The 27201-nt window shown below is 58.4% G+C and overlaps 1 protein-coding gene across 2 annotated transcripts; it reads right to left on the reverse strand.

The window, feature by feature from the left end:
* Positions 1-936: 936 nt before the first annotated feature.
* Positions 937-25531, reverse strand: Limk1 (LIM domain kinase 1). 2 transcript variants are annotated; one of them, XM_026396855.2, is made up of 16 exons: positions 25440-25531; positions 23719-23815; positions 15619-15757; positions 15217-15326; positions 13946-14152; positions 10110-10215; positions 9845-10011; positions 8844-9027; positions 8157-8243; positions 7780-7911; positions 5701-5760; positions 5451-5516; positions 4537-4693; positions 2525-2580; positions 2126-2283; positions 937-2034 (listed from the first exon to the last, which is right to left on the reverse strand). In XM_026396855.2, the coding sequence occupies exons 1-16, from the start codon at positions 25492-25494 to the stop codon at positions 1872-1874; spliced, it is 1944 nt and encodes a 647-aa protein (XP_026252640.1). In that variant the 5' UTR covers positions 25495-25531; the 3' UTR covers positions 937-1871. The 2 variants fall into 2 exon arrangements, with proteins under 2 accessions (XP_026252640.1, XP_026252642.1); XM_026396857.2 differs by lacking the exons at positions 23719-23815; positions 25440-25531 and adding an exon at positions 18412-18492.
* Positions 25532-27201: the final 1670 nt, after the last annotated feature.

Consider the following 27201-nt stretch of genomic DNA (forward strand, 5'->3'; position numbering starts at 1 on the left):
AATGTGAGGACAGCCCACAGAGTGCAAGAACGTATTTACATATTTGTAAATCATCTATTTGATGACAGATTGTGTCTAGAATCAAGAACTCTCCCAACTGAAAGTTAAAAACAAACCAATTTTAAAAAATAGGTGAAGTGTGTGTGTGTGTGTGTGTGAATGATGCTGGGGATGGAACCCAGGGCCCCACCTGGGCCAGAAAAGGGAGCCACACTCCTAAGTTCTGGACAGACATACACCCTGAGCACAGTGGTCACTGTTATCTTAATCCACCAAGACCAGGGGCCATGGGTTATGCCATACAAGGTCTCTCAAGAGACCAGTCTTTCCCTAACCCCCTGACCCACGCAGGTAGCCACTTCCAGCAGGGCAGGGCATCACCTGGGCTTACCCAGCACCCGCTTCTTCCCTTGATCCTTTTCTTTTGCAGGCTGGGGATGGACCAGGGCCTCACTCATGGTACCGGGCTGTACCCTGATCCCGGGTCCCTGTTTTGCCTCCCCGTCTTTGACACCTGCAGACAGTCCTCTAGAGATTCCTGAACCCACCCCCATCCCCACCCCCACCCTGTAGTCCTCCCACCCTGGCTGGGCCACTGCCACTGCCCCTGCTCAGGGGGGGGGGGACCTCCGCCCCCTGCCTGCCCCCCCCAGCCTTCCTCTCCCAGGGGCCCCCTCACTCCTCTCAGAGCGGCTCTGCCCCTGGCCCCAGCACACGGCAAGGAGGCCCTGGTGGGGAGCACAGATTTTATTGTTCGAGTCTGGGTTTCGTTGCTTCCACGTCCTGGTTCCCCGGGGAGGCGAGCATCCGCCTCCCTCAGTCGCCCATGGGCCGAGCGACCATTTTCCAGGTTCAAAGTGCACTGAGAGCGCTTCACAGTTTTAACACTTCCTAGATGCTCAACTGAGGCAAAGTGACAAAATGGCCCTCCCACCCCGCCCGCCAAAAAAATAAACCCCAAGCCCCCAGCAGCTGCTGCTGCAGCCGTATGAAAAAATAATACAAACTCTTCTTAAAAAATAGATTACACAGAAAGAACCCAGAGGACAGAGGGGCACGAGGAGGGGCAGGGACTCCTCCAGCTACTGGCAGGGAGCACGGGAGGGGGCGCTGAGATGATCCTGGGGGCGGGGCTGCTGGTGGACACCTGCCTCTCGATCGCCACTCCTGCCCAGGGCCAGCTCCCCCCATCAGCCCTGACCCAGGCACCATAGTGCCCTCTCCCTCAAGGGACCCCTCTTCACCCTGAGGCCTGGTACCTGCTTCTCACTAAAGTGGCTTCGATAAAGAAAGGGAAGAGACCCAAACCAAGAGCAAGGCCTGCTGCTGCCTGGCCATGGGCGGGCCCTGGGTCAGGCCTCGCTCTGTTTGGGGGTCTGAACAATTATCAACGCCTGCCGCTACCTAGACACCCCCGGGGGATAACGGGCCCCAGACTCCCATCTGGCTCCTGGGAACGTGGTCTCCCCCTTGACCCATTCCCTCCTCCTTGCCTGGCCATTATGGGGCATCTTCAGAAGCTGCCCCCAGCCCAGCCTGGCTCAGGAGCTGCGGGCAGATGCAGGGTGCGGATGTCTTGGGCGGTGCGTGGGGTGGGCATAGCCCTCCTGGGCCCCCCAGCTCATGCAGGAGTGTGTGGGGGCGGCCCCACCAAGACAAGAGGTAAGGCAGGGTGGTGTGACCGCGTGTGGGCAACTGGGCAGCACTGGGGCAGTCCGCGGGGGAGAAGGCAAGTCAGGGCCTGGCTCTGGGGAGGGGTCTGGGCACCCGCGGCCCTGGCCGAGGGCTCCATGCCTTGGCCACCTCCTGCAGAGGAACCTGGTGAGGGCAGATTCTCTGGAGGTGGGGCGGGGCAGCTGGGGGGGCAGGGCTCAGTCGGGGACCTCAGGGTGGGCGGGCAGTCCGCTCTCACCGCGCCGGTAGGTCTCCCAGAAGCCCCTATCCAGCTGTTCCAGCTGTGGGCCCAAGGGCAGGTGGCCAGCCAGGTGCATGCGGAGGGTCTCCAGCCAATGTTCCAGCTTTACGAAGCAGGGCCTGGGGTGACAGGTGGGTGGGTGGCGGGTCTGGCTCTCCTGGGGATCAGCCTCACCTGCAAGGATGCCCCAGGCCAAGGCCCCCAACTCACCTCTTCTCAGGGTCCAAATCGCAGCAGCGCACAGTAATAGGGAAGAAGCTTGGGGGGCAGTTTGGGGGGCAGTAGCGGTCCAAGAAGCCACGCACGTTGAGGCCAAAGTCCATGGTGCGGGGCAGGTAGTCGGGGTCTGCGTTCACCCGCCCGATGATCTGTCCAGCACAAGGCCCCTCAGTTAATTTGGGGCCCCTTAGCCTGGATGGATGTCATCCAGGGGTCTGTAGGCAGGTCACTCAGGCCAAGGCCCGGACTGAACACTGAGCCCATGGGTCAGGCCATCCCCCTGCTCTGGGCAGCCCTGTGCTCAGGAGGCTGCCAGCCTGCAGCCCAGGAGGGTGGGATGGGGAGGAGCCACCAGGTCTCAGTGCCACCACTGCCCGCTGCTGGACCTACCTCACACAGGACGATTCCGAAGGAAAACACGTCCACCTTCTCATCATAGCTGCGGCCTGAACAGAGACACTGAGTGAGAGCAGGGCCAGGGGCAGCAGCCACTTGGGCCACAGGCCAATGCTGACAGCCTGCGTGGCACGGGGCTTAGATCCTATGTCCCAGCCCCCCACGACCGAGTGACCCTCCTGCGCATCGAGAGGTGAGGATGAGGGCCCGGGATACCACGTTCCAGGCTCTGCTGGGTCACCTGACCTGCTGCAGGACTCTGGGCAAAGCAGACTCCTGAGGCCCCAGAGGCTACTTTGTTGGGAAAAGGGTCTTGGGCTGGGCTGTCACTCAGTGCTGGACAAAGTGTTTTGTTTTTTTTTAATACAATTTTTTTTTAGGGCTGGGGATGTGGCTCAGAGGTAGCATGCTCGTTTGGCATGCGTGAGGCAGCAGGTTCGATCCTCAGCACCCATAAAAGTAAAATAAAGATATTGTGTCCACCTAAAACTAAAAAATGAATATTTTAAAAAATATTTTTTTAGTTGTCAATGGATTATTTATTTATTTATATGCAGTGTTGAGGCTCGAACCCAGGCCCTCACATGTGCCAAGCAAGCACTCTGCCTCTGAGCCACCGCCCAACCCAATGGGCCATGTGGTCAGCACACAAGGCCCTGTGTTCTCTGCGGATGTGGTGAAAGTCAGTGGCAGGGGAAGGGCAGGTAAGCCTGGATCATCTATGGGGTCCTAAGTGCCATCACAAGTGCCTTTAAGAGAGACAGGACACAGAACACTTGCAGAGGAGGTGATGACCATCGGAAGCAGAATAGCAGGGGGAGAAGGTGAAGCCAGGATGCTCCCTAGAGGGGCCTGTGGTGCCAGGTCTGGGACTCGCCTCCACTGTGTGGATAGTATTTTCCCTGGTAGGGTGGAAACCACTGACCACCCGCCAGCCCTTTTTATTCAATTCTGAAACAGGGTCTCACTAAATCACACAGACTGGCCTCAAGTGTGACACCCTCCTGTCTCTGCCCCTTGACTTGCTGGGACCACAAGTGGGCGCCACCATGCCTGACCAACTGTGTTAAGTCACCAAGTCTGTAATACTTTTATTATGGTGACCTCATGAAATGGACATAGACTTGCTGAGCCTCAGTTTCCTTGTTTGTCAAATGGGAATATCATCGGCCACTTGTCAAAACCTTCAGGGCAGCTACTCAGTGAACGCCAACCAGTTGGCAGTGGTTTACAAACCGCGTGGAATCCTCACTCTGCCCCTGAAGACAAGGGCTGTTTAGACTAGCTGTCACCTGGGGGTGACACTAACTGCATCCATCTGGTCAGTGCTGGTGCAGGCTGACCCTGGGTCTGCCTGTCCTGAACCTGTGTGTCACCTGTTTGGGGAAGGGCCTTATGACCTGGACATACCCAGGAGGGACCTTGTCGTCTGGGCATACACAGGACCACGTGGCAGGAACAGCAGAGCTGGGGAGTGAGGGGGCCAGCACCCTGGGCTGATGCACAGCTGCAGAAGATGGCCCCGTCTCAATCCCTGGGGCTCTGCGGGTGGCATCAGGGTCCCCCGTTTGTTTGTTTGTTTGTTTTTTGTAGTGCCAGGGATGGAGCAGAGCCTGTGCGACCTAGGCAAACGCTCTACCACTGAGACTGTCCCCAGCCCCGGGATTAGGGTCGAGATGGAGTGATGATCCTGGATTAGCGGGTGGCTCAGAGTAGTCACCAGGGTCCTCATCAGAGGGAGGGGGAGGGTTGGAGTCAGGGACGGGGAGGTGAACACAAGAGGCTGCTGGCCCGAGGTGGAGGCAGGGCCCTGAGCTGAGGACAGAAACGATAGGCAACAGGGCCTCTGGCAGAGCTCACAGACCAGCTCTGCTGGTCCAGAGAGGCCCTGGCTGGACTTCTGACCTGCGGGCTGCTGGGTGATGTGTTACCTGAGCTACCAAGAGTGGCAGCAACAGGACACGCACCCAGGACCCAGGAGGTGGCATGACGGGCGGGCCACTCACCGTTGATCATCTCGGGTGCCATCCAGTAGGGGTTGCCCACCACAGTGTAGCGCTTCTTGCGGTCGGGCTTCTTGAGGCTCCGCAGGTCCTCAGGCTGGGTCTTCTCGTCCACCATGAGCCGCGCCAGCCCGAAGTCGGCCACCACCACATTGTTGTTCTGGGGAGACAAGCAGGGTCACCAGTGCTGGACACCTTCTGGCCCTGCTGGCCCAGCCGGCGCCTCTCTGAAGCCTGCAGAGGGAGCCTGGGTTTGGGTGCGGCTTCCTGAATTCTGAGTGAGCGTCTGCTGCCTTAAGCCGTCCCTCTGGGGCCCTGTGTGTCAGCCTGGGAAGCAAATATGCCTCCTCCTGGACGCCCTCACTCCCTCTCTGTCCCCTGACTACCAGCCTGTGGACCCTGGTCACCCTGCCTCTACCCCCACTTATAAGCACCCTCCTCCTCAGGGAAGCTGCTGACCTCCCAGCCCCCACCCGTGTGGCCTGCTGCAGCCTGTGGCCACCCTGCTGACCTCCCAGCCCCCACACATGCGGCCTGCTGCAACCTGTGGCCACCCTGCTGACCTCCCAGCCCCCACCCGTGTGGCCTGCTGCAGCCTGTGGCCACCCTGCTGACCTCCCAGCCCCCCTCTGCTGCAGCCTGTGGCCACCCTGCTGTGGGCTGCACTTGGTGATCACCTGTCCTGGTCACTAACAGCTCAGGAGGTCAAGATCTCCTCCTCTGTTACTAGACCCTCCCAAGAAGCCATTATGCTGACTACTGAGCCAGGCTGCCCGCCTCCTGCCCTTGGGCTGCTTCCCCACCTCCCACTTCAAAGGGTAGCACAGGTGACCCAAGGACCTCTGCTGAGGGAAAGCCCTGAGGCTGGAGCCCAGAGTGTGTCCCTACAAGCCCAGCCACTGGCTGCAGCTGCTCACCTCACGGACCAGGCAGTTGTGAGAGTTGAGGTCTCGGTGGATGATGTTCATGGAGTGGAGGTAGGCCTGGGGGACACAGGTGTCAGGAGGGGCGTGCAGGGCCCCGGGCTCCCACCCCACCCAAATCGGGCCATCCAGGAGTCTTCCCACTCTGTTTGGTCTGCTTTGCCCCCTTCCAAAGCCTCCCCGTGGGGCCTGTTTCCAGATTCCTCAGGGTCAGTTTCCAGCATGGAGGTCACCAGCCACTTACCATCCCCGACGCGATGTCCTTGGCAAAGCTCACCCTCTGAGTCCATGGGTACTGGCTGTCCTGGGGATCGGGGAGAACAGCTGGGATGTGAGAGTCATGGGGGCCAGTGTCCTGGAGACTGATGGCCCCATCTCTCCTGCACCCACAACTGTCTCTTTCGAAAGGGGACATTTCCTTTACAGAAGTGACTTCAAACCCTCGGGGGGCTGCTCCTCTGAGGAGGAAGACCTCGAGCCCCCTCCCCCAGCATCAGCAGTGGGCTGACCTCGGCCCCTGGCTGCTGGTTCTGGCAAGTCCTTAAGATGACATGGGGGCTGCGCAGAAGCCGCATGGGTCCCCCCCACCCAGGTCCCACCATCCTAGATGACTCCTAACACTAATCACCCCTAAATGCCACACAAGGAGTTGTTCTACACAGTAAACCCAATCCTTCCAAGTTTTAAAGAATTTGAACCTGTTTTGTAGATGGAGCTAGAAGGGTCTGTGATGGTCACCCTCCATCAGCACCGAGCCACTCTGGGAGACCAGGGCTTGGCCCTGGCCACAGCAGGGCCCAGATCTGGACTGTCCCCCGTAGGCCCACAGGTGAAAGGCCTGGCACTGGGTAGTGGTGGAACTTCAGAGAGGCTGGGCCTCGTGACAGGTCCTTAGGTCACTGAGCCATGCCCTTGCGGGGTCTGTGGGCCCTCGGCCTCTGCCTCTTTCTCTTTTGGTTTCTGGCCACGAGGCAAGTGGCTTTGCTCTACCAAGAGCTCCCACCAAGATGTGCCACCTTGCCACCACCCAAAGCAGTGGGGACAGCCAGTCTTGAAGTGGTAGCTCCAAATCTGCAAAGCCCAGATAACCCTTTTCTCCTTTATAAAGTGATGATCTCAGGGACTTTGTTACATTCATGGAAAAATGGCTAATCCAGGTCTTGGATCACACACACAGACCACTCACCCCCGGCCATCCCCTAGGAGGGCTCCAGAGGAAGTGTTGGAGTACCTGGGTGCGTCAGCGTGAGCGGCGAGGCTGGGAAACCTCCCTGGTATCTCTAAAGCCCACCTGACTACAGCACATCCCGGGGGACTCCCACATAGCAGGCTCCTGGGGCCACACTTTGGGAAACGCCAGGTAAACTGAGGTAATGAGACGGCAGAAGCTGGAGAAGGGACAAGATCTCGTGGTCTCGGGGTACTGCTGAAAGGGCCTAGAAGGCAGGACGGGTCACCGGGGTGCCGGCCAACAAGAAACCAAGAGTGCCAGATGGCTTCCCTCCAGTGCTTCATTTCATTTTTTGGTCCCAGGGATTGAACCCAGGGGCACTTAACCATTGAGCCACCTCCCGGCCCTCTTTATATTTTATTTAGAGACAGGGTCTCACGGAGTTGCTTAGGGCCTCTCTAGGTTGCTGAGGCTGGCTCTGAACCCTTCATCCTCCTCCTTGGCCTCCCAAGTTGCAGGGATCACAGGCTTTGCCACTGCACCCGGCCCAACACCTTGTTTCTGAAGATGAGTTGGAAACTTTATCCGAATCCTTAAAGAAAGTTCTGAATTGTGCGAAATGGTTAAGTGATGAGAAGCAGAGCAAAGGCCCCAGGACTGGTAATGGAGGCTGCTGCTCCCCGGGTGGCTCCTGAGGCCTGCAGCCAGCTGTTCCAGGACAGCCTGGGTGACCCCTGGGGAAGGTGCCACCCTCCCGGGGCTCCAGCTTTAGTTGGAACTGGTTGCTCCCTTGCTTGGTTTGGAATCAGGGCTTAAAGGGTCTTGAGGCCCCACAGCCATCACCCCCTGAACAGATGAGGCTGAGGCCCAGAGGGAGCTGCCTTGGCCACAGCAGGGGTGGCAGGTGGGGCTCTGCCCGGCACCGTATCCCCAAACACACACACACACACACACACACACACACACACGTTTTTTTTCGGTACTGAAGACTGAACCAAACCCAGGGGAGCCTCACCACTGGGCTACATTCCTATCCCATTTTGACTTTGAGACAGGGCCTTGCTAAGTTGCTGAGGCTGGCCTTGAACTCAAGATCCTCCTGCCTCAGCCTCCAGAGCTGTGGCAGTTCCAGGCCACCACACTGTTACTCACCATGCTCTTAATGATGCCCCGCAGGGTGCCGCCCTTGATATACTCGGTGATGAAGTTCAGCCTCTTGTCCTTGTACAGCACCCCGATGAACTTGAGCACGTTGGGGTGCTCTAGGCATCTCATGACCTTCACCTGCAGGGTACAAACAGGCTGCTCCTTCCCCTCCTGCCCCCAACACCCAGAGGCCCTGGCCCTGGCTGCCCACTGTCTGCTGGGGCTGCTCCCCCAAGAGGCCGCCTGCCCTGGGAGGACGCATCTCCCTTCTCAACGTGTGGACTGAGCCCTGTCCACAGGGAACCCTCTGCTGCCCCATCTGGGTGGTGAAGGGGCGGGGACCCGAAGTCTGGCCCTGAGGCACGTGATAGCCCCCCAGAGACCTCCTTGAGAAACGTCCTCTGGGTCTCCTCGTCGAACCGAATCAGCTCCTTCATCACCATCACCTCACCCGTCTCCCGGTGCGTCACCTGTGGGGACACCAGACAGGACTGCAGTGCCCGCCTTGAAGGAGGCGCCACAGCCACCCAGGAGTGCCAGGCAGATGCACAGATGGCGTCACATTCTTTGCAGAGCCCAGGGGATGCTCCCAGTCTCCCAAGGGTGTCCTAGCAGGGCCCAAGGCTCCTGGCTGGCAGGAAAGGAGGGCACTGAGCCTGGGTGAGGAGGTCAGTGGTAGCTTGGTCAGGAACTCCTGCCTGGCCAGGGGACGGGGACAGGGTAGGTCCTGAGTAGCCTAGCCTACATCTTTTGTATAATCCTGACCCTTCCAGTCAGGTCATAGCCAGGTGACACCAGAACCAGGCTCAGGGAGACTGTAAAGGGGTCCCTGAGGTCATGATGGGGTGGCACCAAGCTCAGCATGGAGACTCAGGAGGGGACTTAGATCAGTCTGGGCTGGCCTGCCCTCCTACCCCTACCTGGGTCTACCTTAGCAGGTCCCTGCCCCTCCCCAGCCCAAAGAGGCCGAGGCCAAGGAGAGAGCCCTGGCCTGAGAGCCTAGAGGCCAGACGTGGTGGCCTCCCCGAGGCACTGGTGGGAAACGAGAGGGCTGTCCCCTCCCCCCGTACCTTGATGGCCTGGCCAAAGCAGCCCTTGCCCAGCACCTCCCCATGGATGAGGTCTGATGGCCGGAAGATGCGATGTGGCCGGCAGACCACCCGGAGGGATTCGGAGCGACCTAGGTCCTTGCGCTGGGAGGCTGGCGAGGCCAGCGAGCCGGCACCTGGGGACGTGTCGATGCTGCAGCTTCTCCTGTGGAGGCACACGGTGCCCAGTGTCACAGGAAGGGCCCTGGCTGGGGCCCTGCCCCTGCCCGCTAGGCCCCATCCTGGCCGGGTCGTGTGGTGCTCCATGCTACGGGTGGCACAGCTCGGCCTTCACAGGGCAGTACCCAGCCCCCACTCCTGTTCTCCTGTCTGAGGTCCACTGTCTCACAGGTGCCTTAGATGAATGTCTATCCTTGGCCTTGACACCTGTCTAGGGTGCCCATGACCCTGGAACAAGCAGCCCACAGGTGGCCCAGGCTCTGGAGGGTGCAGGTGACAGGGGAGTGTGTGCCTTCAGCAGCGTGACCTCGTAGGGCAAGGCTGCCCGCGGTGGCCTCCCTGAAGGTCTCCGTCAGCGTCCTGAGGAGTGAGCGGGGGGAGGCCAGGCTGCCTCCTCCCACCTGCCCAGGTCGAGATACTGACCCTTGGCACCTGCTGCCTGGACCACTCAAGGGCCCACCAGTTGTCCCTGGTCTCGCGTGTCCCCACCCCAGTCCCTCCCGCGTGGTGGGCCAAAGTGGTCTTCGTGAAACACATCACACTGCTGCCACATCCTTCAGTGGGAGCCCTACGACGTAGGGACAAGGTCCAAAGACTCCGCCATGCCTCACACCACTGGAGCCCACCACCCAGTCACCCCTCGAGCCGGGAAGCAGCACCTGCTCCCTTCTCCTCGTCCCCACACCCCCAGGCTGAGCTGACTTCTCCGTCAGACGGAGCCAGTGGACGCAGGGACCAGGTCCCAGTGTCCCAAGGCCTGGTGCCAGCGCCAGTACCCGCCCAAGCCAACCAGGCTGACTTACAGGACAGGTTTCTGCCGGGCAGAGCTGCCCACCTCTCCGCTGGGCACGTGCATCGGGGAGCCCAGGGGGCTGGGCTCGGGCCCTGGCCCATGGCCTAGCGGGTCGTGGGGGTCATGCTCAAGGGTCAGCTGCAGCAGGCGACTGGTTTCCTGTATCAGCAGGTCGATCTGGGGAGGGGACGTGGACAGCTGAGGCCGCTGCGGTGGCGGTGGAGGGGCTTGGGCCCAAGGCTCTGCCCCCACCCCGCCCTGGTCTCAGGACCTACCTCGTCCAGGGGCACGTTCCGGATGGGTGTGCCGTTGATCTCCAGGATCCTGTCTCCCACGTGGATGGAATTCTTCACATCTGGGCTCATGCAGCCTGGGTCCACTCTGCGACACAGCAATGGCCCCCATCAGTTCCCACCTGCCCCTGGAACCCCAGCAGGAAATCATGGCCAGGGAGACCATCAGAGGTTGGGGGCAAAAGGTTCTATCTCGTGGACAGGAAGGCGGCAATTCTCCAGGATGTCACTGGCGGGTGGGATGAGTTCCGTAATGGATGATGGGTGTCTGCCACGGGTGTGGCAGTGGGGAAGGGTGGCCCACTGCAGATGTCTGCCCCCGTTTCAGGTGAATGACTCCTCCACCTCGGACAGAGCTTTCCTCCAGATGCCTGGCATGCCTGGGGCTGACAAGGGTCCCGAGCTGGGTCCTAGGGTCTGGATCCACTGGCTTCCTACCTAAAGTCCAGGACTCGTCCAGCAAGAGGAAGCTCCCTTTCTCCTGAATTGGCAGAGGGGCTAAGAGCCCACCCTGAGCCTTGGGTACAGGGTTATGGGCATGAGGCATGCAGAGGACCACCGGCTAACTCAGGGGACGGCCAACTTGCAGCATTTCCTCGCTTTTCTTAAATTCTGGTTTTAACTGGTTTTGGTCTTCATTTCATCTCATAAGTTTTTGAAAAATGTTCTGTTTCTCTCCTAGCCCTTTATGGATGTAAGGTACAGGGAACTGAATCCAGAGGTGCCCTACTACTGAGCTACATTTCCAAACCTTTTTATATTTTTATTTTTGAGGTAAGGTCTCGCTAAATTGCTGAGGCTGGCCTGGAACTTGTGATCCTCCTGCTTCAGCCTCTAGAGTCACTGGGATTATAGGTGTGCACCACCGAACCAGCGTCGCTTCGAATGAAGATAATCTTAAAATGTTCCTTAAAAAAATGCTCCTTAGGGCTGGAGATTGTAGCTCAGCACCTGACTTCAACCCCCAGTACTGTAAAATGCAAAACAACAAAGGAAACCAAAAATCCCACAGTGTGGCCAGCACCTGGCCCTCGGGCAACTGGGAAGGTTCAGGAGGGAGCTCTCTGCAGAGAAGGCTGGGAAACTGGGGTTTCACCGCCCAGGGGGCAGGCAGGGAGGGCGGCCTCCGGGGCCCTCTCCTCAGAGGCCCAGGTCTGGGCCAGCTGTGTAGGGAGGAGACGCCACCTGCCCAGGATCACCCTCCCCAGCACCTCTCTCGCTGCTCCCCGTGCCCAGCTGCAGTGCCTGGTGGGTACGGGAGACTCCTGCACTGAACCAGGTGGATGCTGCTCTTAGTTCCCATGCCTGGGGGTGGGGATGTTCAAAATCCTGCTCAATGTGCCAGTGAAGGCTCTGAGGGCACCACGGTGTCCAGCTCCCGCACCATTTAGGTGGACCCTGCCCCAGTTTGGATGTGGTGCTGGAAGCGTGGTCCCCCATGTGATGGCACTGAGGTGGTGGCTCTTTAAGGGGTGGGGCCTAATGGAAGATAATCTGGTCACAGGCAGGATATCCTCAGCAGGGGCTGATGGCAGTCTCCAGGATGGGGTGAGCTCTAGCCAAAGCAGAGCAATGGCCCCTTCTGCCTGTGGCCATTTCCCTTTCTGCTGTCTGCCATGTTGTAATGTGGTCAGGGAGGCCCCCACCAGAGGTGGTGCCATGCTGTTTGGATTTTCCAGTCACCTGAACGGAGAGCTAACACCCTTTCTTTATAAAGTATCCTACCTCCTACGTTGTGTTATAGCTACACAAAACAATCAGACGGACCCCAAAGTCCAGACAGTGGTGACACCTGCTCAAAGTCACAAGGTATATCAGCACCTGGGCTGGATTTCTACTCTGTTCTTGCATCTCAGAGATCTTTCCTACATTTTCTTTAGGGATAATCTCTAATATCCCATCATGGCTGTTTTCTTTTACTGCTGCTGTAATTTGGATGTTGAATGTCCCCCACAGGCCGGTGTTAAATGCTAAATGCCTGGTCCCTAGCTTGACACTCTTGGGAGACAGTAGAAACTTCAGGAGATGGGGTCTACTTGGGGTATGCCCTTGAAGGAACTGTGGGACCCCAGGCTCTTCCTCTTTGGCTTCCTAGCCATGAGGTGAACAGGTGGTTCTGCCACATGGTTCCCACCACAGCCGTGGGGCATGCTCATCAGAGGCCCAAAACAATGTGTCCAACTGATCTTGGATCTAGACCTCCAACCACATGAGCCAAAATAACCTTTTTCTCTTTATAATCATCTCAAGTATTTCATTATAGTGACTGAAAACTGGCTATCACATACCTTTTATTTTATCGAGGGTTTTTTTTTTTTTTTTTTTTTTTTTTGGTACTGGGGTCTGAACCCAGGGATGCTTTGCCACTGAGCCACACCTCCAGCTTTTTATTTTTATTTTGAGACAGGGTCTCACTAGGTTGCTTAGGGCCTTGCTAAACTGCAGAGGCTGGACTCAGCTCCCAAGTTGATGTGATCATAGGCATGTGCCACTGTACCTGGCCCTTGCCAGATACTTTCATAAAGTAGACAGAAAAACCCTAAGTTGATGGTTACTTGTGCTTAGTGCACAAAAAAAACCCCAAAAAACAAAAAAAAACATCATTTCACTGATTCTGGGCTTCCATGGTCTCTGTCGAGAAATAAGCTGTTGATCTCACTGTCCTTTCTTTGAAAGTAATTGTTCTTTCTGGGTCCACTCAGGTCTTTTCTTCTGCCTCTGAAGTACAGTTTCACTCAAGGGGCTCAGGGGTGGATTTCTTCTGTTGTTTGGGATTTATTGGGCTCAAGTCTGTGGGCTGACTTTTTTAATCAGTTCTGGGAAGTTTTTAGCCACTATATCTTCAAATATTTCCTGTCTCCCACTCTCCCCTTCTGGACTTCAAGCTGATGGTCACGGGACACCCTCACCCCGTCCTGAGTATCTGCACCTCTCTCGCACGGTGCTCACCGTTTTATCTATTCTTTCCTCAGAGACTCTAAGCCCTACTGTGCTATTAAACCCTGGCCAGGAGACTTTCATCTGATAATCACACATCTCACTTCTAGGGATTCCATTTGGTTCTCTTCCAAGTATATGTGCTCCACGTACAGGATTCTGAGAACATATGGAGCCTGTTTGTTCTGTACCATCCCTGCTAACCCAGTATCTGGGGCTCTGGGGCTCTAGCTGCCAGCCTCCTGGTATCCCTGCTGCCTTCTGCACAGGAAGCCTTGCTTCCTCATGTGCTTGGTGGCTTCCCGCTGTGCATGCCAGGCAAGGGCTCTGCTCCTGAGCTCTGCCTGTCGCCCTTAGATTTCCCATCTAGGGGACTTCACTGAAGCCTGGAGATGGGTCCTCTGGAAGGAGACCTGATTGTCAGTTCCTGGGTACACTACCAATGAGGGTCATTTGAAGCTAAACTTTTACAATTTTGCCTTGACCTTTTTTGGGGAGTGTAGGGATGATGGGGATTAAATCCAGGATTTTTTTTTTTTTTTTGGTACCGGGGATTAAACCCAGGGGTGCTTAACCACTGAGCCACATCCCCAGCTCTTTTTATATTTTATTTAGATACAGTGTCTCACTAAGTTGCTTATGGCCTCACTAAGGCTGGCTTTGAACTTGTGGTCCTAGGCATGAGCCACCGCGCCTGGTGAAAATGTTTTCTGTTATGTTCCATCTGCAATGGTTTCCAGGCCATAACCACACCAGGTGCCTGCTGTGCCAGGCAGTCAGAGCCAGGCCACCAACATTCATGCAATCTCCAGACCAGTCTGCCATCCACCACATCAATGGCCAAGCTGTACCCCCTGCAGCCAGAGTAGCTAGCCACTCACCCCTGGACGCGGACAGTGTGGGAGTGCTCTGCACCACAGCCTGGAGGGCCGTGGGGTGGGTCGATGGAGACGGAGAGACCACGTTTGCCATGAGCAGAGGCTGGGATGGACACCAGGGTGACTGTGTGGGGCAGGTGGGAGCCAGGGGAGTCGGGCAGGATCTGCTCGATGACGGGGGTCACCACAGTCTGGTAGTAGCAGTGCCCACTGCAAAATATGCCCGCGGTGGGACCCAAAGAGGAGAAAGAAAAGAATGTCAATGTCCTCATTAGCATCACCACCCACCGTGGTCCCCGCCCTGGGCTCTGTGCTCTTCCCCTTCCAGCTGACTGGTGGGACCAGGAACCAGAACTGAGCATGCCCAGCGCCCTGGCCCTCTCTGCGGCTTAGTCATCTGGGCTGTCTAGTCCCAGCAATGCTGCCAGATGTCCAGGACAAAGGCTGGGGTGCATCCTGTGCAGCAGGAGGTCTGGGGGGAGGCCTGCTGTTCTCTAATGCAGCTTTATCGCTGTTGCTGAGAAGGAATCTGTCTGGGCTTTGTCCCTGCTTCCTGGGAGAGACTCTCACTCCCTGAACAGGAGTGAATTGTTATCTATGGCCCTTCAGACTTTACGCTGGAGTTTATGCTAATGAGAAGACTCAGAGCTGGGACTGGTCACTGGAAGGGCCTACCAACTGGGGGACAGAAGGGCTGGGGCTTCCAGCCAGCCTGCTTTCAAGGAGGGGCTGGAGACTGAGCTTAATCATGTGGCCAACCAATCACGAGGGAGTAATGAAGCCCAGTAAGATCCCTGGATGCTGATGCCCTGTGAAGCCTTGGCAGCGAGCACCAGGCTTCGGGGAGGTGCCTTGTGTGTTAAGGTCCCAGTTACAGCCCTCGTGATAAAACTGGAGCCCTGCGCCTCGGGCCTTCCAGGGCGCCACGTCTTTCATCAAACCATCCAGCTTGACGGGGTTGCGGGGCCCTGCATTTGGAGCCAGACGGACAGAGGTGCAAGTGCCCAGGGACCCCTGGATGTTCAGATGGTGCCTGAGGGGAGGGCAGTCTCGCTAGGGACTGTCCTTAGCTTTTGAGGTCTGGGCCACTCCTGGTGACTGCAGACCACGCGAGGGAGGGACCTCTCTCCTGTGGCTGCTGTCTCAGGCATTTCTGGGGGGACTTGCCCCCTCAAACCTGGCCACATGGAAAGACAGGCCCAGGTGTGGAAAGCCAGCATCCTGGCAGCCCGTGATGCGGGGCCCCGGGTGCAGAGAGGGGCCGGGACACTCACCAGTACAGCTTGGAGTGCTCCACCAACGTGTAGGTGTCCCCGTCGCCGATGAAGGTCCCACATGTGAGGCAGATGAAGCACTCAGGGTGGTACTTCAGCTCCCCAGCCACCTGGCGGAGGGGTGGGGACAACCCAGCTGAGCCACTTGACCCAGCCTCCGGCCCCCTCCGCTCTCTCCACGTGGCCTCTTCTCAGAAGGGCAGCCCTGAACACATGGCGGGGACTCAAGCACAGTGTGGGCCACACAGATAGGGGCTGAGGGACACGGCAGTCAGGCTCAGCAAGCATGAGGGGCTCAGAGAAGCAGCAAGAGGGAAAAAAAGGAGATGATGAGCTGGAGCAGTGACGCTCCAGGCGCAGCGTGCGGCACAGAGGGGCGGGGGGCGTGCGCAGGGTGCTCACCATGACCAGCCCTTTGGTGATGTGCTCCGAGCACCCGTGGCAAGACTCGCCGTAGCGGGCCCAGTAGTCCTTCTTGCAGAAGAGCTGCCCATCCTTCTCGTAGTACTGGTGCGAGAGGGAGGCGCCGCATTCACAACACCTGTGCAGAGAGGGTGGGCTGAGTCACCAGCGCCCGCGCCCTGCTTCCCACACACCTGGGCCTAGCCAGTGGCAGGAGCCTCTGGAAGAATAGCAAAATATGTGTCCTCTGGACAGAAGCAGCCCGTGCTTGACACAGGGCTTGGCAGACATGACACGGTCCCCCTTGAGCTCCTCCTCCACACCTCACACAGTGCACAGCCACGCAGTCTTGCACACAGGGCCAGGGCTGGCAGCTGGCTGGAGGGGTAAGGGACACTTCTCATCTAGGCTTTGTCATGCAAAGAGGAGGGTCCACAAGGAAGGTGACTTGTTCTTGGTCGCCAGCCAGGTGGAGGACGCGGGGATGGACCAGTGGGCTCCTCCCTGCCCCACCTGGCCCTCAGCGCCGGAGGCTTGCAGAGCACTAGCATCTCAGCTCCTTTGGTTCAACTCCTCTTACCCTTCCAGGCACCATGAGGCAGGGGTGTCACCTCAACTTAGAGAAGAGGCGGAGTGCAGGGGGCCATGCTGCCTGGGGTCCCACAAATCTGCTCCCATCTCACCAAGATCTAGGCAGGGACCTGGCTCATGTAGACCAGCTGGGACCTGCCACTCCAGACAAAGGATCTCCTGGCTTCTCAGAGCTCAGTGCCCCACAGGTGCTGCTGGTCAGAAGGGTGCTCGGGCCAGTTCAGTACCTCAGCGCCAGTCTCCCTGCCTTTCCTCAGAAAAGTGGTCACACTGCAGTGGGATGCCCAGGTACACTGTGTGGTCAGGGCCAGAGTCCCCTGCCTGGTCACCAGGACTAGCATGGGAACCCTGAGGGTGGGTGGGTGAGGGGTAGATGGAGAGAAGGGGTGCTCCTGTCTCTGGGTGCTGGCCACCGTGCGGGAGCTAGATCTACACACTTGGCTTCTTCCTGCCCAAGCACCCGGGTTGGGGGGACCAGCGGCCTCGATGAGCCAGCAGCAAGCTCCCCCAGGGACCTGCAGAGCACAGTCCCACTGGCTCCAGGAGAGTGGCGTCCAGACTCCTGCTGTGCATGGGTATGTGTGGCCAGACTGCCCACCCCACAGGGAACAGGCCAGGGGATCCGGCCAGTTCTGCTGCTGGGTCACATATGGACAGGAGGACCCAGGCTTTGCAGGGTAATAATCCAGGAGAGTGGAGGGCTTGGGCCTGGGTGGGACAGTCCTTTCCCCACGTGGCCAGTGACCTCAGGAGGTGAGCCCTGAGATAGCCAGTGAAACACTGTCCCTTTAAGAGGACCCAGCTAGTTCCCCACTGTCTGGCAGTCTGCAGGGAGGGGTGGGGGAAGCACAAAATGTCAGGGTTCAGAAGCACGTGGGTGGGGATGCTCCCAGAAAGGGGACCTGACGCATTAGCTCTGGGGGTGACGGCAGAAGGGTGCAGGATAGAAGCCATGACGGAAGGCCACTGCCCACCCTCCAGGACCACAACCAGGACACCAGAGGCAGGGGCGGAGCCTGGAGATGGGGGCGGAGCCGCGCCTCCCACGGTCCAACCTAACTAGTGGTCTGTGCAGGGGTGGCAGTTCCTGTCCCCAAGGGAAAGCCCCCGCTGGTCATCTGTGACTCGCTTCCTGCCCTTCCACCGACCACTCCAGACTTTGGTCACAGGACGTCACAGGAGCCTCCCCCGGCTCCCTGGGGCTGGCTGTAGGAAGCAGGGCCTCTCTGTGGGTGGGGACTCTGAGCTGCCCGCCTCCCGAGAGCGAGAGCGGCTGCTCTCCTCCGCCCGCCTGCCTGGAAGCTCCTCTGCTGATGGCCAGTGGCTCGCTCATCACCTTCCCAAGGGCTCTGCGAGTGCACCAGGGCTCCCCTCCCGGGTGGTCCCCAAGCGAGTGCACCAGGCACCAGCAGCCCTCTTGGGCCCACCCCTCCGCCTGCACCGGCTAGTTCCCTGGGGTCCCAGGCTGGGCAGCTGCAAAGCTGTCCAAGAGGACACCAGCCCTTCTGGGGTCCCTATCCCCCAGCATCCAGAGCCCCCTCTGCCCGCTTCCTGGGCCAGACCACGGCTCATGTGCTGGCTCAGCAGCAGTACTCTGCGCCCCGCAGACCTCTGTGGGTGGAAGGTACCAGAGAGCCCAGCCCCTGTCCAGCCCCTTGCCCCTCAGGCCCACATCCAGCCAGGAGCCAGAAAAGGCAGGTGGAGGGGGCACAGGCTACCTGTCCCCACAGGAGACCTCAAGTGTCAAGTGAAGCAGGGCAGGTACTGATGGCTTATGGAGCTGGGGCAGGGCCAGTGAGAGAACTCCTGCAGAGACTTGTGCCTTGGCCCCACTGTGGAGTCCCTTCCCTGACATCGGGGGCAGCGCCAGGCTAGGGCAGGAGAGGAGAGGCAGGGACATGGGACGTGCCCTGCAGTGAAGAGGCTGGACTGGGAGACAGCAGAAAACTGCAGGGACAGGTATTGAGGGTGTCCCTCCAGGGGATGGACACCAGGGCAGAAGGATGGCTGGAGGCCAGCCTCCTGGGGAGACTGTACCCAAAGGGCCAAAAGCTCTGGGAGCTGCCTGTTCCCCACATGGCGGCCAGCCATGACCAGGGAGTTTCAGTTCTGCCCCACGCTGGCCCAGGTGGGTCTGCCCACGAGTCCTGGGTCTGCCAGGAGCCTGGGACAGAACTAGGTGGGAAGGGTCTTTCCACTTACTTAGCCCCTCTGAGGAAGCGGCGTCTTCTCAGGACCGAGGCCAACAGCATCCTTTGGCAGGAGCTCTGGAGGCCTGCGGGAGTGCAGGGCAGCCAGCCCAGAGCTTCCCTATGCTGCTCCAGGGGCTCAGGATTGGAGGCTGCAGAGGGAGGGGCCAGCGTGGCCACACCACATGGGGAGGATACCACAGTGTGGTGTGAAGGTCTTGGTCTGAGACTGCAACAGGAAGCAGCTGAAGTGCCTTCTGCTTAAGCTTTGGTATAGGTGAAGAAGGAGGGTTCTAGGTTTTGACCCCAGGAAGTAGGGTGAAGACGGATGATCTAGGCTCTGACCCCAGGAAGTGGGGGTTAAAGGGGAGGGATCTAGGCTCTGGCCCCAAGCAATGGGGGTGAAGGGGGAGGGATCTATGCTCTGGCCCCAGGCAGTGGGGGTGAAGGGGGAGGGATCTAGGCTCTGACCCCAGACAGTGGGGTGAAGAGGGAGGGATCTAGGCTCTGACCCCAAGCAATGGGGGTGAAGGGGGAGGGATCTAGGCTCTGACCCCAGGAAGCGGGGGTGAAGGGGGAGGGATCTAGGCTCTGAGTCTAGGCAGTGGGGTGAAAAGGGAGGGATCTAGGCTGACCCCAGGCAGTGGGGAAAAGGGGGAGGGATATAGGCCCTGAGTCTAGGCAGTGGGTGAAGAAGGAGGGATCTAGGCTCTGACCTGACCATTCTGCCCTTATTCCTGCACATCTGGAGAAAGGTAGCTTGTATCCTCCTTGGCCTCTGCCTAGACAAAGGTACTGAGGGCTTGCGCCTCTCTGGTGACAGGGACAAGCTCAAAAGCAGCTGCCTCTTCCGGTGCTGCCCCCAAGGGAGCAGAAGTCAACTTCCCATGGACAGTTTGTCCCTGCACAGAAGGTTCCCTGAAGGAGAGTCTGCACCCCAGCCAACCCATGGCCAGATGCACTCACCCCTCCTCACCAGCCAACCTAGCCTCCAGGGAGATCTTGAGCTACAGTAGCCCGAGGGCTCCTGCACTGGAGGCTTCCGCTGGCTGCTGGCTGTGCATAGAAGCAATAGCTGGGCCAAAGGGAAGCCTGGACTACTAGGCCTGGCCATACATCTCCTGGGGTGGGCCCATCAGAAGAGACAAAGGGGCAAGCACAGGTGCCACACAGCCCAGTCCTAGTGCCAGGTCTGCAGCAAGCCTCCCGCTGCTCAGAGGATGTGACACTCTTCTCATGTAGCCCTGCTGTCCCACCTGAGAGGACCTGGGACTTCAGTGCACTCAAGGGCACAGACCATGGGGTTCAAATAAGATGCAGGGCCAATGGCCCCTTTGACAGGCTTCCCCCAAAACATCCCCTAGGCATGGCTGACTCCACTCCAGCACACCAGTATCTCGGCTGATGCCCGACGTGCCAAGCACACGGCACCCACCACAGACTTTTGCATGCAGTCCTCTGTGGGTCGCGGGATCCCCATGGCTGCTCCCTTGCTTCCTTTGACGCTCCACCTAAACCACCCAGAGCGCTGTCTCCGCACCACCTGACAGCATCTGTCTAGGGCCTGGCTCACCTACTAAGGCAGGGACCTGTGCTCTGGGAGGGACAGGGCAGGCTCTGCAGCCAGGCCACCCGGGTTGAGTCTGGACTCTGGCCTGCTCCCAGGGAGTCCCTGAGCACACAGCTGAGCTCCGGGCCTGCTCCTCATCTGTCAAGCTGCTTCAACAGACAGCACCCGCTTCACAGGCTGCTGGGGGGCCGGTATAGAGCAGGGGCTCTGTCACCATTGGTGAGTGACTGGCTTGGACCCAGGGGTACCACTTGGAAAGGCACTGCAGAGGGGTCCTGGAAGGTGGGGTATGGCAATCACAGTCACAGAGGAGCTGGCTGGGGGCTGCAGGGCTGTCACAGCTTATTGCCTGAGCAGCTTAGGGGACAGGGGCCCTGGAACAAAGGTCTCAATGTTACTTACGGGATCACAGCACTGTGACACTTCCAGAGGGAAACCTAGCAGGGTCCAGAGCCTTAGGGATCCTGCTCAGAGCTGTTCTGGCTGCCTGTCAGTCATGTGCCTGGGCAAGCAGTGACCCCTGAGCTACTTTCCATCATGGGTGAGGACACACTTGGCCTCACCCCTTCACTTTGGCGGTTGGGAGAAACCCACCACTGGGCCAGGAACGCTTCTACACCGTGGCTCTTTCTGTGGGCCCTCCCCCACTGTGGGACCCTGTGTCCCTCCACATCAGGGACAACCTGAATATGCCTCTCCCCATGGTCCCTGGCTGGGCCTCACACCTCTCCTGGTGATGCAGGGAGATTGCTCCAAAGCCAGGCACCACGTGCCTCGCCTCTCTGCTTCCCTCCTGCGGCACTGGGGCTGCACCTGGCCTCCCTCACATCTCCAGGGCTCCACCTTCCCTCCCATCCCAGGCTCAGCGGCCCCCAAGGTCTTCCCTTGATACCTCTTGGCCCCTGCAAAGCCATTCACATCTCGGCACCGGCTCCGAGGGGCCCATTCCTTCTGGCCTTCCTATCTCCAACTCAGCATGGTCAGGAGCTATCATGAGCATCCTGGGACCACCCACTCCCAGGACACAGGTTAGAAAACCACAGACCTGCCACTCATCAGCCCTCCCCCACCCCACCGGCCATCCCTGCTCCAGCTCTAGGGACTCGGAGGGAGCCGGCACAGGTGCGCTCCAGCTCACGGGAGCAAGGTGCTAGCTCCCGCTAACCCTCCACACAAACGGGGCAGATCTGGTACTTCATGTGGTCAACAGTGAGGGAGGAAAATTAAAGCGTGCTTGATAAAGGGTGGCTAACACCACAAGTCCAGGTGGAGTCTCCCCGATCTGAAATGAGGGAGACCAGAATTGTTTCAGGTTTTGAATTTGTTTGGATTTTGGATACTTGCATATACCTAATGAAGCCTCTTGGGGATAGGACCCAAGTCTAAACACAGCCTTCACTTGTGTTTCCCATCCCCTCACGCAGAGCCTGAAGGTCACCGCACAACGTATAGCGGGCATGTGCTCTGACTCCGACCTGACCTGTGAGGTCAGCCGTGATGGAACTTTCCACTTTCCACACCATGTCAGTGCTCACATTTCTGATTTTGGAGCTTTTTTGATTAAGGACACTCGATCTGTACTTGCAAATATTGTATCTGAACTCTTCTCTACTATCTGTCCTTATCCTAGGTCAGGTGTATGAGCACAGAGCTCTGAACTTTAGTTACAGTTCCTTCCCTGCCAAGTTGCCACCATCTGTCCAGCGGGTCGGCATTCTTCAGCAGCATGTCTGCCCATGCCCCTCCCCAGTGGTCTGCTTGTCCCCTTCAAAGGTCCCAGTCACAGTACTCAGTACCCTTCCCAAATCACTCAACTCGGTCTCCTCAAGCCATCCCTGGACTCAGAGTGTTGCTACCAAAATGGCTGTTCCTGCTCTCGGCACTGCCCCACTCCCCGTGTAGGGCCTCCTTCTGAGACCTGATAGGGAACCCGGGGATACCACCTGCCTCTCTCTTGGCCTTACCACCAGAGTGGACACTGGATGTTCTCTTCACTGGCTGTGTGACTTTAGGCAAGAGAATTAACTTCTCTGTGTCCCAATTTTCTTCTGGCAGAATGGAAACGACACAATGTCTAACAATGTGTAGTACTAAGAACAGCACGTGGTCCTTGCTCAGTGCAAGAAAATGTTAAGATGACTACTTCTTTTTTTGGTGGTACTGGGGATTGAGCTTGGGGCTTTATGAGTGCTAGGAAAGTATTCTACCACTGACCTGCAGCCACAGCCCTTTTTATTTTATTTTGAGATATGGTCTCACTAAATTGCCCAGGTTGGCCTTGAACTTGGGATCCTCCTGCCTCAGCCTCCTGAATAGCTGGGATTAAAGGCCACCTATGCCTATACTAGCCTAGGCTTATTCTTTTTTGAGGGTGGGTGGGGTACCAGAAATTGAACCCAGGGGCGTTTAACCACTGAAACACATCCCCAGCTCTTCTGACTTTTTATTTTGAGACAGGGTATCACCATTTTTGCTTAGGGCCTTGCTAAGTTGTTGAGTCTGACCTTTAACTTTCTATCCTCCTGCCTCAGCCTCCTGAGTCACTGGGATTATAGAGGTACAGGTATGTGTCACCATGTCCTATGACCTATTCTTCAAAATTAAAAGAAACCTAAAATAAGCCCCTGGCCATGATGCTCTGATGTGGCTGCACCTCCCTCCCTTGACAGTGCTTCTCCTGATCTCTCATTTGCAGTTGGTGCCAGATCCCTGCCTGGAGTCCCTCTGCATGATGCTTTTCCACCCAGGATTCGCACATCCTTGGAGACTTCTGCTGTGGCTCCATAGCTAAATCTCAGCAGTCCTCTGCACCTGGCTGCTCAGGATGATGATGATCCTACTGGGTCACTAGGGCACCTTTGGGCTGCCATGTGCTGCTTTGTCCTCTGACACAGCCCTGCCCCCACCGCCCATCTGTCTGGAGGCCAGGGCTGGTCTCACTGGGCTATGCATCTTGACAACCAGCTGGGGCACAGTGACGGTGGCTCAACTCCCCTTAAGGCCTGTCCTGTCCTCTCCCTCCCCTGAAGCAGTGGCAGGACACACTGTCCTCCCCTCCTCCCCCACCCAGGGACCAGCAGGCCTGGTGATACTATCAGCTCTCTGTACCCCACGGGTTCCACACTGTGGATTCAAACAGCGTTGGATTGAAAATCTTCAGGAAAAAAAAAATTGCATCTGTACTGCACATGTAGAGATTTCCTTCTTGTCTTTAATCCTTAAACAACATGGTATAACAATTAATTACACAGCATTTATGCTCTATTAGGTATCAGAAGTCATCTAAAGATGATTTAAAGTATACTGTTGAAGTCAGGCATGGTGGCGCATGCCTGGCTGGAGTTCCAGCTACTTGGGGGGCTGAGGTAGGAGGATCATTTAGGTCCATGAACTAGAGGCGAGCATGGGCAGCGCAGCAAGACCCCATCAACAACACACACCAATGCACACATATGCATAGGTTAGACTGCAAATACCCTGCCATTTTATAAAAAGGATTTGTATCTGTGGGGGTCCTGGAACCTACACCCTGTAGATGGGGGGGACACAACTGCACTAGCAGGTCTTCCCACCCTCTCCTTAGGGGTCTGAAATGACAAAACTGGAAGTTCTTTAGGGATCTTCTAGTCAAAACGCTTCATTTTACAGAAGGACACTGAGGCCAAGGACTCACTATGTGGCACCTAGGGACAGCACAGGAAGAGTACCAGGTGTCTGCAGGCCTTGTCCAGGGCAAGAACCCCACCCTACCTGAAGCAGTCTGCGTGCCAGTCAGCGTTCAGGGCCTGGAGGTACTGGCCGTCATAGATCCTCTGGCCGCAGCTCGCACACACGGGCAACTCACTTCCTGCAGGGAGGAAAGGGAGTCAGGAACCATTCTCCAGAGGTGCAGCTTGGCACAGGCCCAGCCTGCCCTGCTGACCTCATGCGAACGTGCACAAATCCCAGGGCACAGCACCCAGGCTAAGCAGTCCTTGTGCCAAGCGAGAAGAGAAAGGACAGTGGTCTGAGTCTTGCTGAGCTACTAAGCCTCTCTGGGTCTTAGCACCTCTATCTGTAAACTGAGGAGGAGGATTGGATGTCCACTGTCCAGCAACAACATTCTTTAACTCAGGTTCTGGCAAGGTAAACCAGGAGAAAGCAGTGGGGTTTGGAAATAAGGTGGAGGGTGACAATCTTGTCCCTTTCCTCCCTTGACAGCCCAGGAAAAATTGCTTAGAGGCCCTTCAAAGGGCAGCAACTGGACAGGACTGGATTGGCGCATCCTATGCTGGGAGGGGACAAGCAGAAAGCCCAGAGGTGCTGGCTCTAACTGAAGCTTAGCCATGCCCTGACTTGACAAGGGGCTGGGGCTGCAGAGCCAGCCACTTGGTATGCTTAGTCATCCCAGGGCCCTGGAGCTAGCAGACCCTATAAGACATCCAGGTTTGCCTCTCCCCATTGTACAGATGGGGAGAACTGAGCTCTGGAGAGGGCAAGGCTTGCCCTATCTTACAATCAGGCTCCAAAGCAATGACTTACTCCTTTTGAGTACCCAGGGACCTAAGGAAGGTGCAATGGTGAGGTGTCCCTGTGCTCCAGGCAGGTGCTCACTGGCCTGGATAAAGACTGGTGGAAACCCCAGGGGAGAATGGAGCTGGCCCATTAGGGCCCAGCTTGCAACTGAATGGATCTATGTGAGGAGTCAGCAAAGGAAACCCAGAGGAGACCCCCGACTCCGTGGGACTGGGATTCTTGGGGGTCTTTGAACCCTAATTGTTGTGCAGCCCTAACCCTTGGGTTCAGCAAAGGGGAAAGGGCTAAAGAGAAGCTAGAAGGCAGTCACTCCCCCAGCCAAGATAATGGTAGGCACCTGGTTTGGTGCAGGGGGAGGGGGAGGGGTCCCGCAGTGGCAGTATACAGCCACCGGTTCTCATGAAGCAAATTCCCTCTCTGCCCGTCCAGCTCCCAATCACAAGTACCGGGGACTGACCACCTGGTCCCCAACTGGACACACTGGGAAACTGAGGCCCAGAGTATTGGCGCCTGGCTCAAGGTCACGGAACCCGGCCGCGCGGGGTGGCGACTGGAACCCAGGGCTGCGGCTCCTCCAGCCGCTCTTTATTCCCTAGGCCGGGTTCCACTCCGGATAAGCGGTGGCTCAGGGTGAACGGAGCACGCGGACGGAGGCCGGCGCCGGGTGGGCAGGGCCGGGATGGCGGGCCGCCGGGAAGGGGCACCGCCGGGATGAAAGGGAGGAGGGGTGCTCCGCCAGCGCTGGCGGGAGGGCAGCCCACCCGGGCGAGCGGGGAAGCGGGTGGGAGGCGGCAGGGAGGGGCCTGCGGGCTGGGGAAGGGCGAGCTCATCCCCGGGAGGCAGGGGCGCGGCCTCGCGGCAGACCCGGCCCCCGCGGCGGCCCGGCCGCCCCCTCCCGCGCCCGCGGCTCCGCTAGCGGCCAGGCCCGCGCCCGCCCGCGCCCGCGCCCCGCGCACCTTCCTCTCCCATACGTTCTTCCCTCCAGGTGCAACAAAGTAGCGTCAACCTCATGCACTCGGCGGGGGGCGGGGCCGGCGGGCCGGGACGGGGCGGCCGGGCCCGCGAGCTCGCCCGCCGCCGGCCCGGGGAGGCGGAGGCGGGGAGCGCGGGCCGGGCCTGGAGCTCGGGGCTAGCGGCGCCGCCGCCGCCTCTCGGACACCGGTTGGAGCACCGGCTCCGCGCAGCGGCGGCCGGCGGAGCGCGCGGAGGGGCGGGGCGGGGCGGGGCGTGCGGGCTGCGGCAGGGCGGGGCGCGCGCGGCGGCTGGATATGCCCTGCGCGGCCCCGCCCCCCAGCTGGTCCCGCCCCGCTCCGGCCCCGCCCCCTGCGGCCGCAGCCTGCGCGCCCCGCCCCGCCGCCGCGCCCCGCCCGCCCGGCCGCCTCCGCCGTTCTTCCTTTCATTCATCTTTCCCCAGGAGGGCGACAGCTCGCTGCTGGGCGCTGCTAGCTGTGCAGCGCGCTCTAGTGCGGTGACCAGGGACGTGTAGACGCCTCCGTTTCGCCACTGGGAGCCCTTCTGACCCAAGCCACCTGGAGGCCAGGCCGAAGGTGATGGAGGCCTAGTGACCTTGAGGACTCCGAGGTCACCTTGGGGAGGGGCGCCAGCTGGGTCCTCTCCCTCTCCCCTGAGCCCTGCAGTGGGGGCAGGCGGGGGGGGGGGGAAGGCGAAGACTCACGACTGTCCCAGGCGTCCCAGGGTGCGAACGCGCAGGATCTGGGAAAAGAACGCCTCTCTGCCAGGCTCACTGTCGTCCTTTCCCAGGGCTGGGGGTGTTGGGCACCGAGTCAGGTCAGGTCAGGGCCGGGCCACCGCCCAACAATGGCCGTCGCCCCTAGGGCTCTAGGCTTTGGGGTACTTCTTCCTGATTAGGAGGAAGAGCCCACCAAAGGACAGTCCCCGGCCCAGGAGCCCAATAGGGGACTGACAATTGTGACCTCGCACATTTCCCTTAGGGGCTATGGAAGTCCCTAGAACATACCGCTGCTGCTGCTGCAGACTCCTCCGCCTCTCCTGTAGCCTGCACTGAGTAAGCCCATCTCTGAACTATCCGGTGTGCTCCCTCACTTTCATATTTTGAGCAGTGGGGGTCTTCAGAGGTCTTTCATTGGTGCCGTGACTAGGATTGGGATTCCCTCACCTTCACTAGGTGAGGACCCCAATCTGGATTCACCCCCCACTCCACCCAGGTCATCCCCAGTCCATTTCCTTGGTCGCTGGACCCATATCCAACATCGGTCATCCATTGGTAAGTTTTCCCCTTCTCCGTTGCTCACCAGCAGGTGTACCCTCAGGGGAAACTGACCATTGATCATCTCTTGGCTCCTCTGACCACCTGTGGGAGGAGAATTCACTCTGCCTAGGCCTTTATGGTCACAGAGACCCTGGAGCAATCCTCCGGATTCTACTAGTATGGGTTAGGATCTCCCCTTATGCCCCGGCCCAGGTCTGACTTTCCCATAAACTCTGATATTGGGTGACCTGCGGTCCCTCGGCTCCTTGGAGTCCAATCAGTATTCTGATCTGGTGACGACCACATCAAAAACTGATTTCTCTCTCCAGGCAATTGTTCGTTAAGGGACACCTTGTTTGAATCATCTGCCTGTCATGGGGAATTTCAGCTCCCTGCCGGTCGACTCCCCCAGTTAGGTGTCTATTGAATAACGGGTCCACTCCTAGCCTATTAAACCTAAGTGCCTTATCAAATATTGCATACAAGAT

This window comes from Urocitellus parryii, chromosome 9 (assembly GCF_045843805.1).
Source record: "Urocitellus parryii isolate mUroPar1 chromosome 9, mUroPar1.hap1, whole genome shotgun sequence".
Lineage (NCBI taxonomy): Eukaryota > Metazoa > Chordata > Mammalia > Rodentia > Sciuridae > Urocitellus > Urocitellus parryii.

Excerpts from the sequence above, each read along its gene's own strand:
- Limk1 (XM_026396855.2), bottom strand. The coding sequence starts at position 25,494 with ATGAGGTTGACGCTACTTTGTTGCACCTGGAGGGAAGAACGTATGGGA. Across the intron at positions 7,912-8,156 it reads AGAGGACGTTTCTCAAGGAG|GTGAAGGTCATGAGATGCCT; the intron begins GTCTCTGGGGGG and ends TGTACCCTGCAG. Across the intron at positions 2,035-2,125 it reads GATTTGGACCCTGAGAAGAG|GCCCTGCTTCGTAAAGCTGG; the intron begins GTGAGTTGGGGG and ends CTGTCACCCCAG.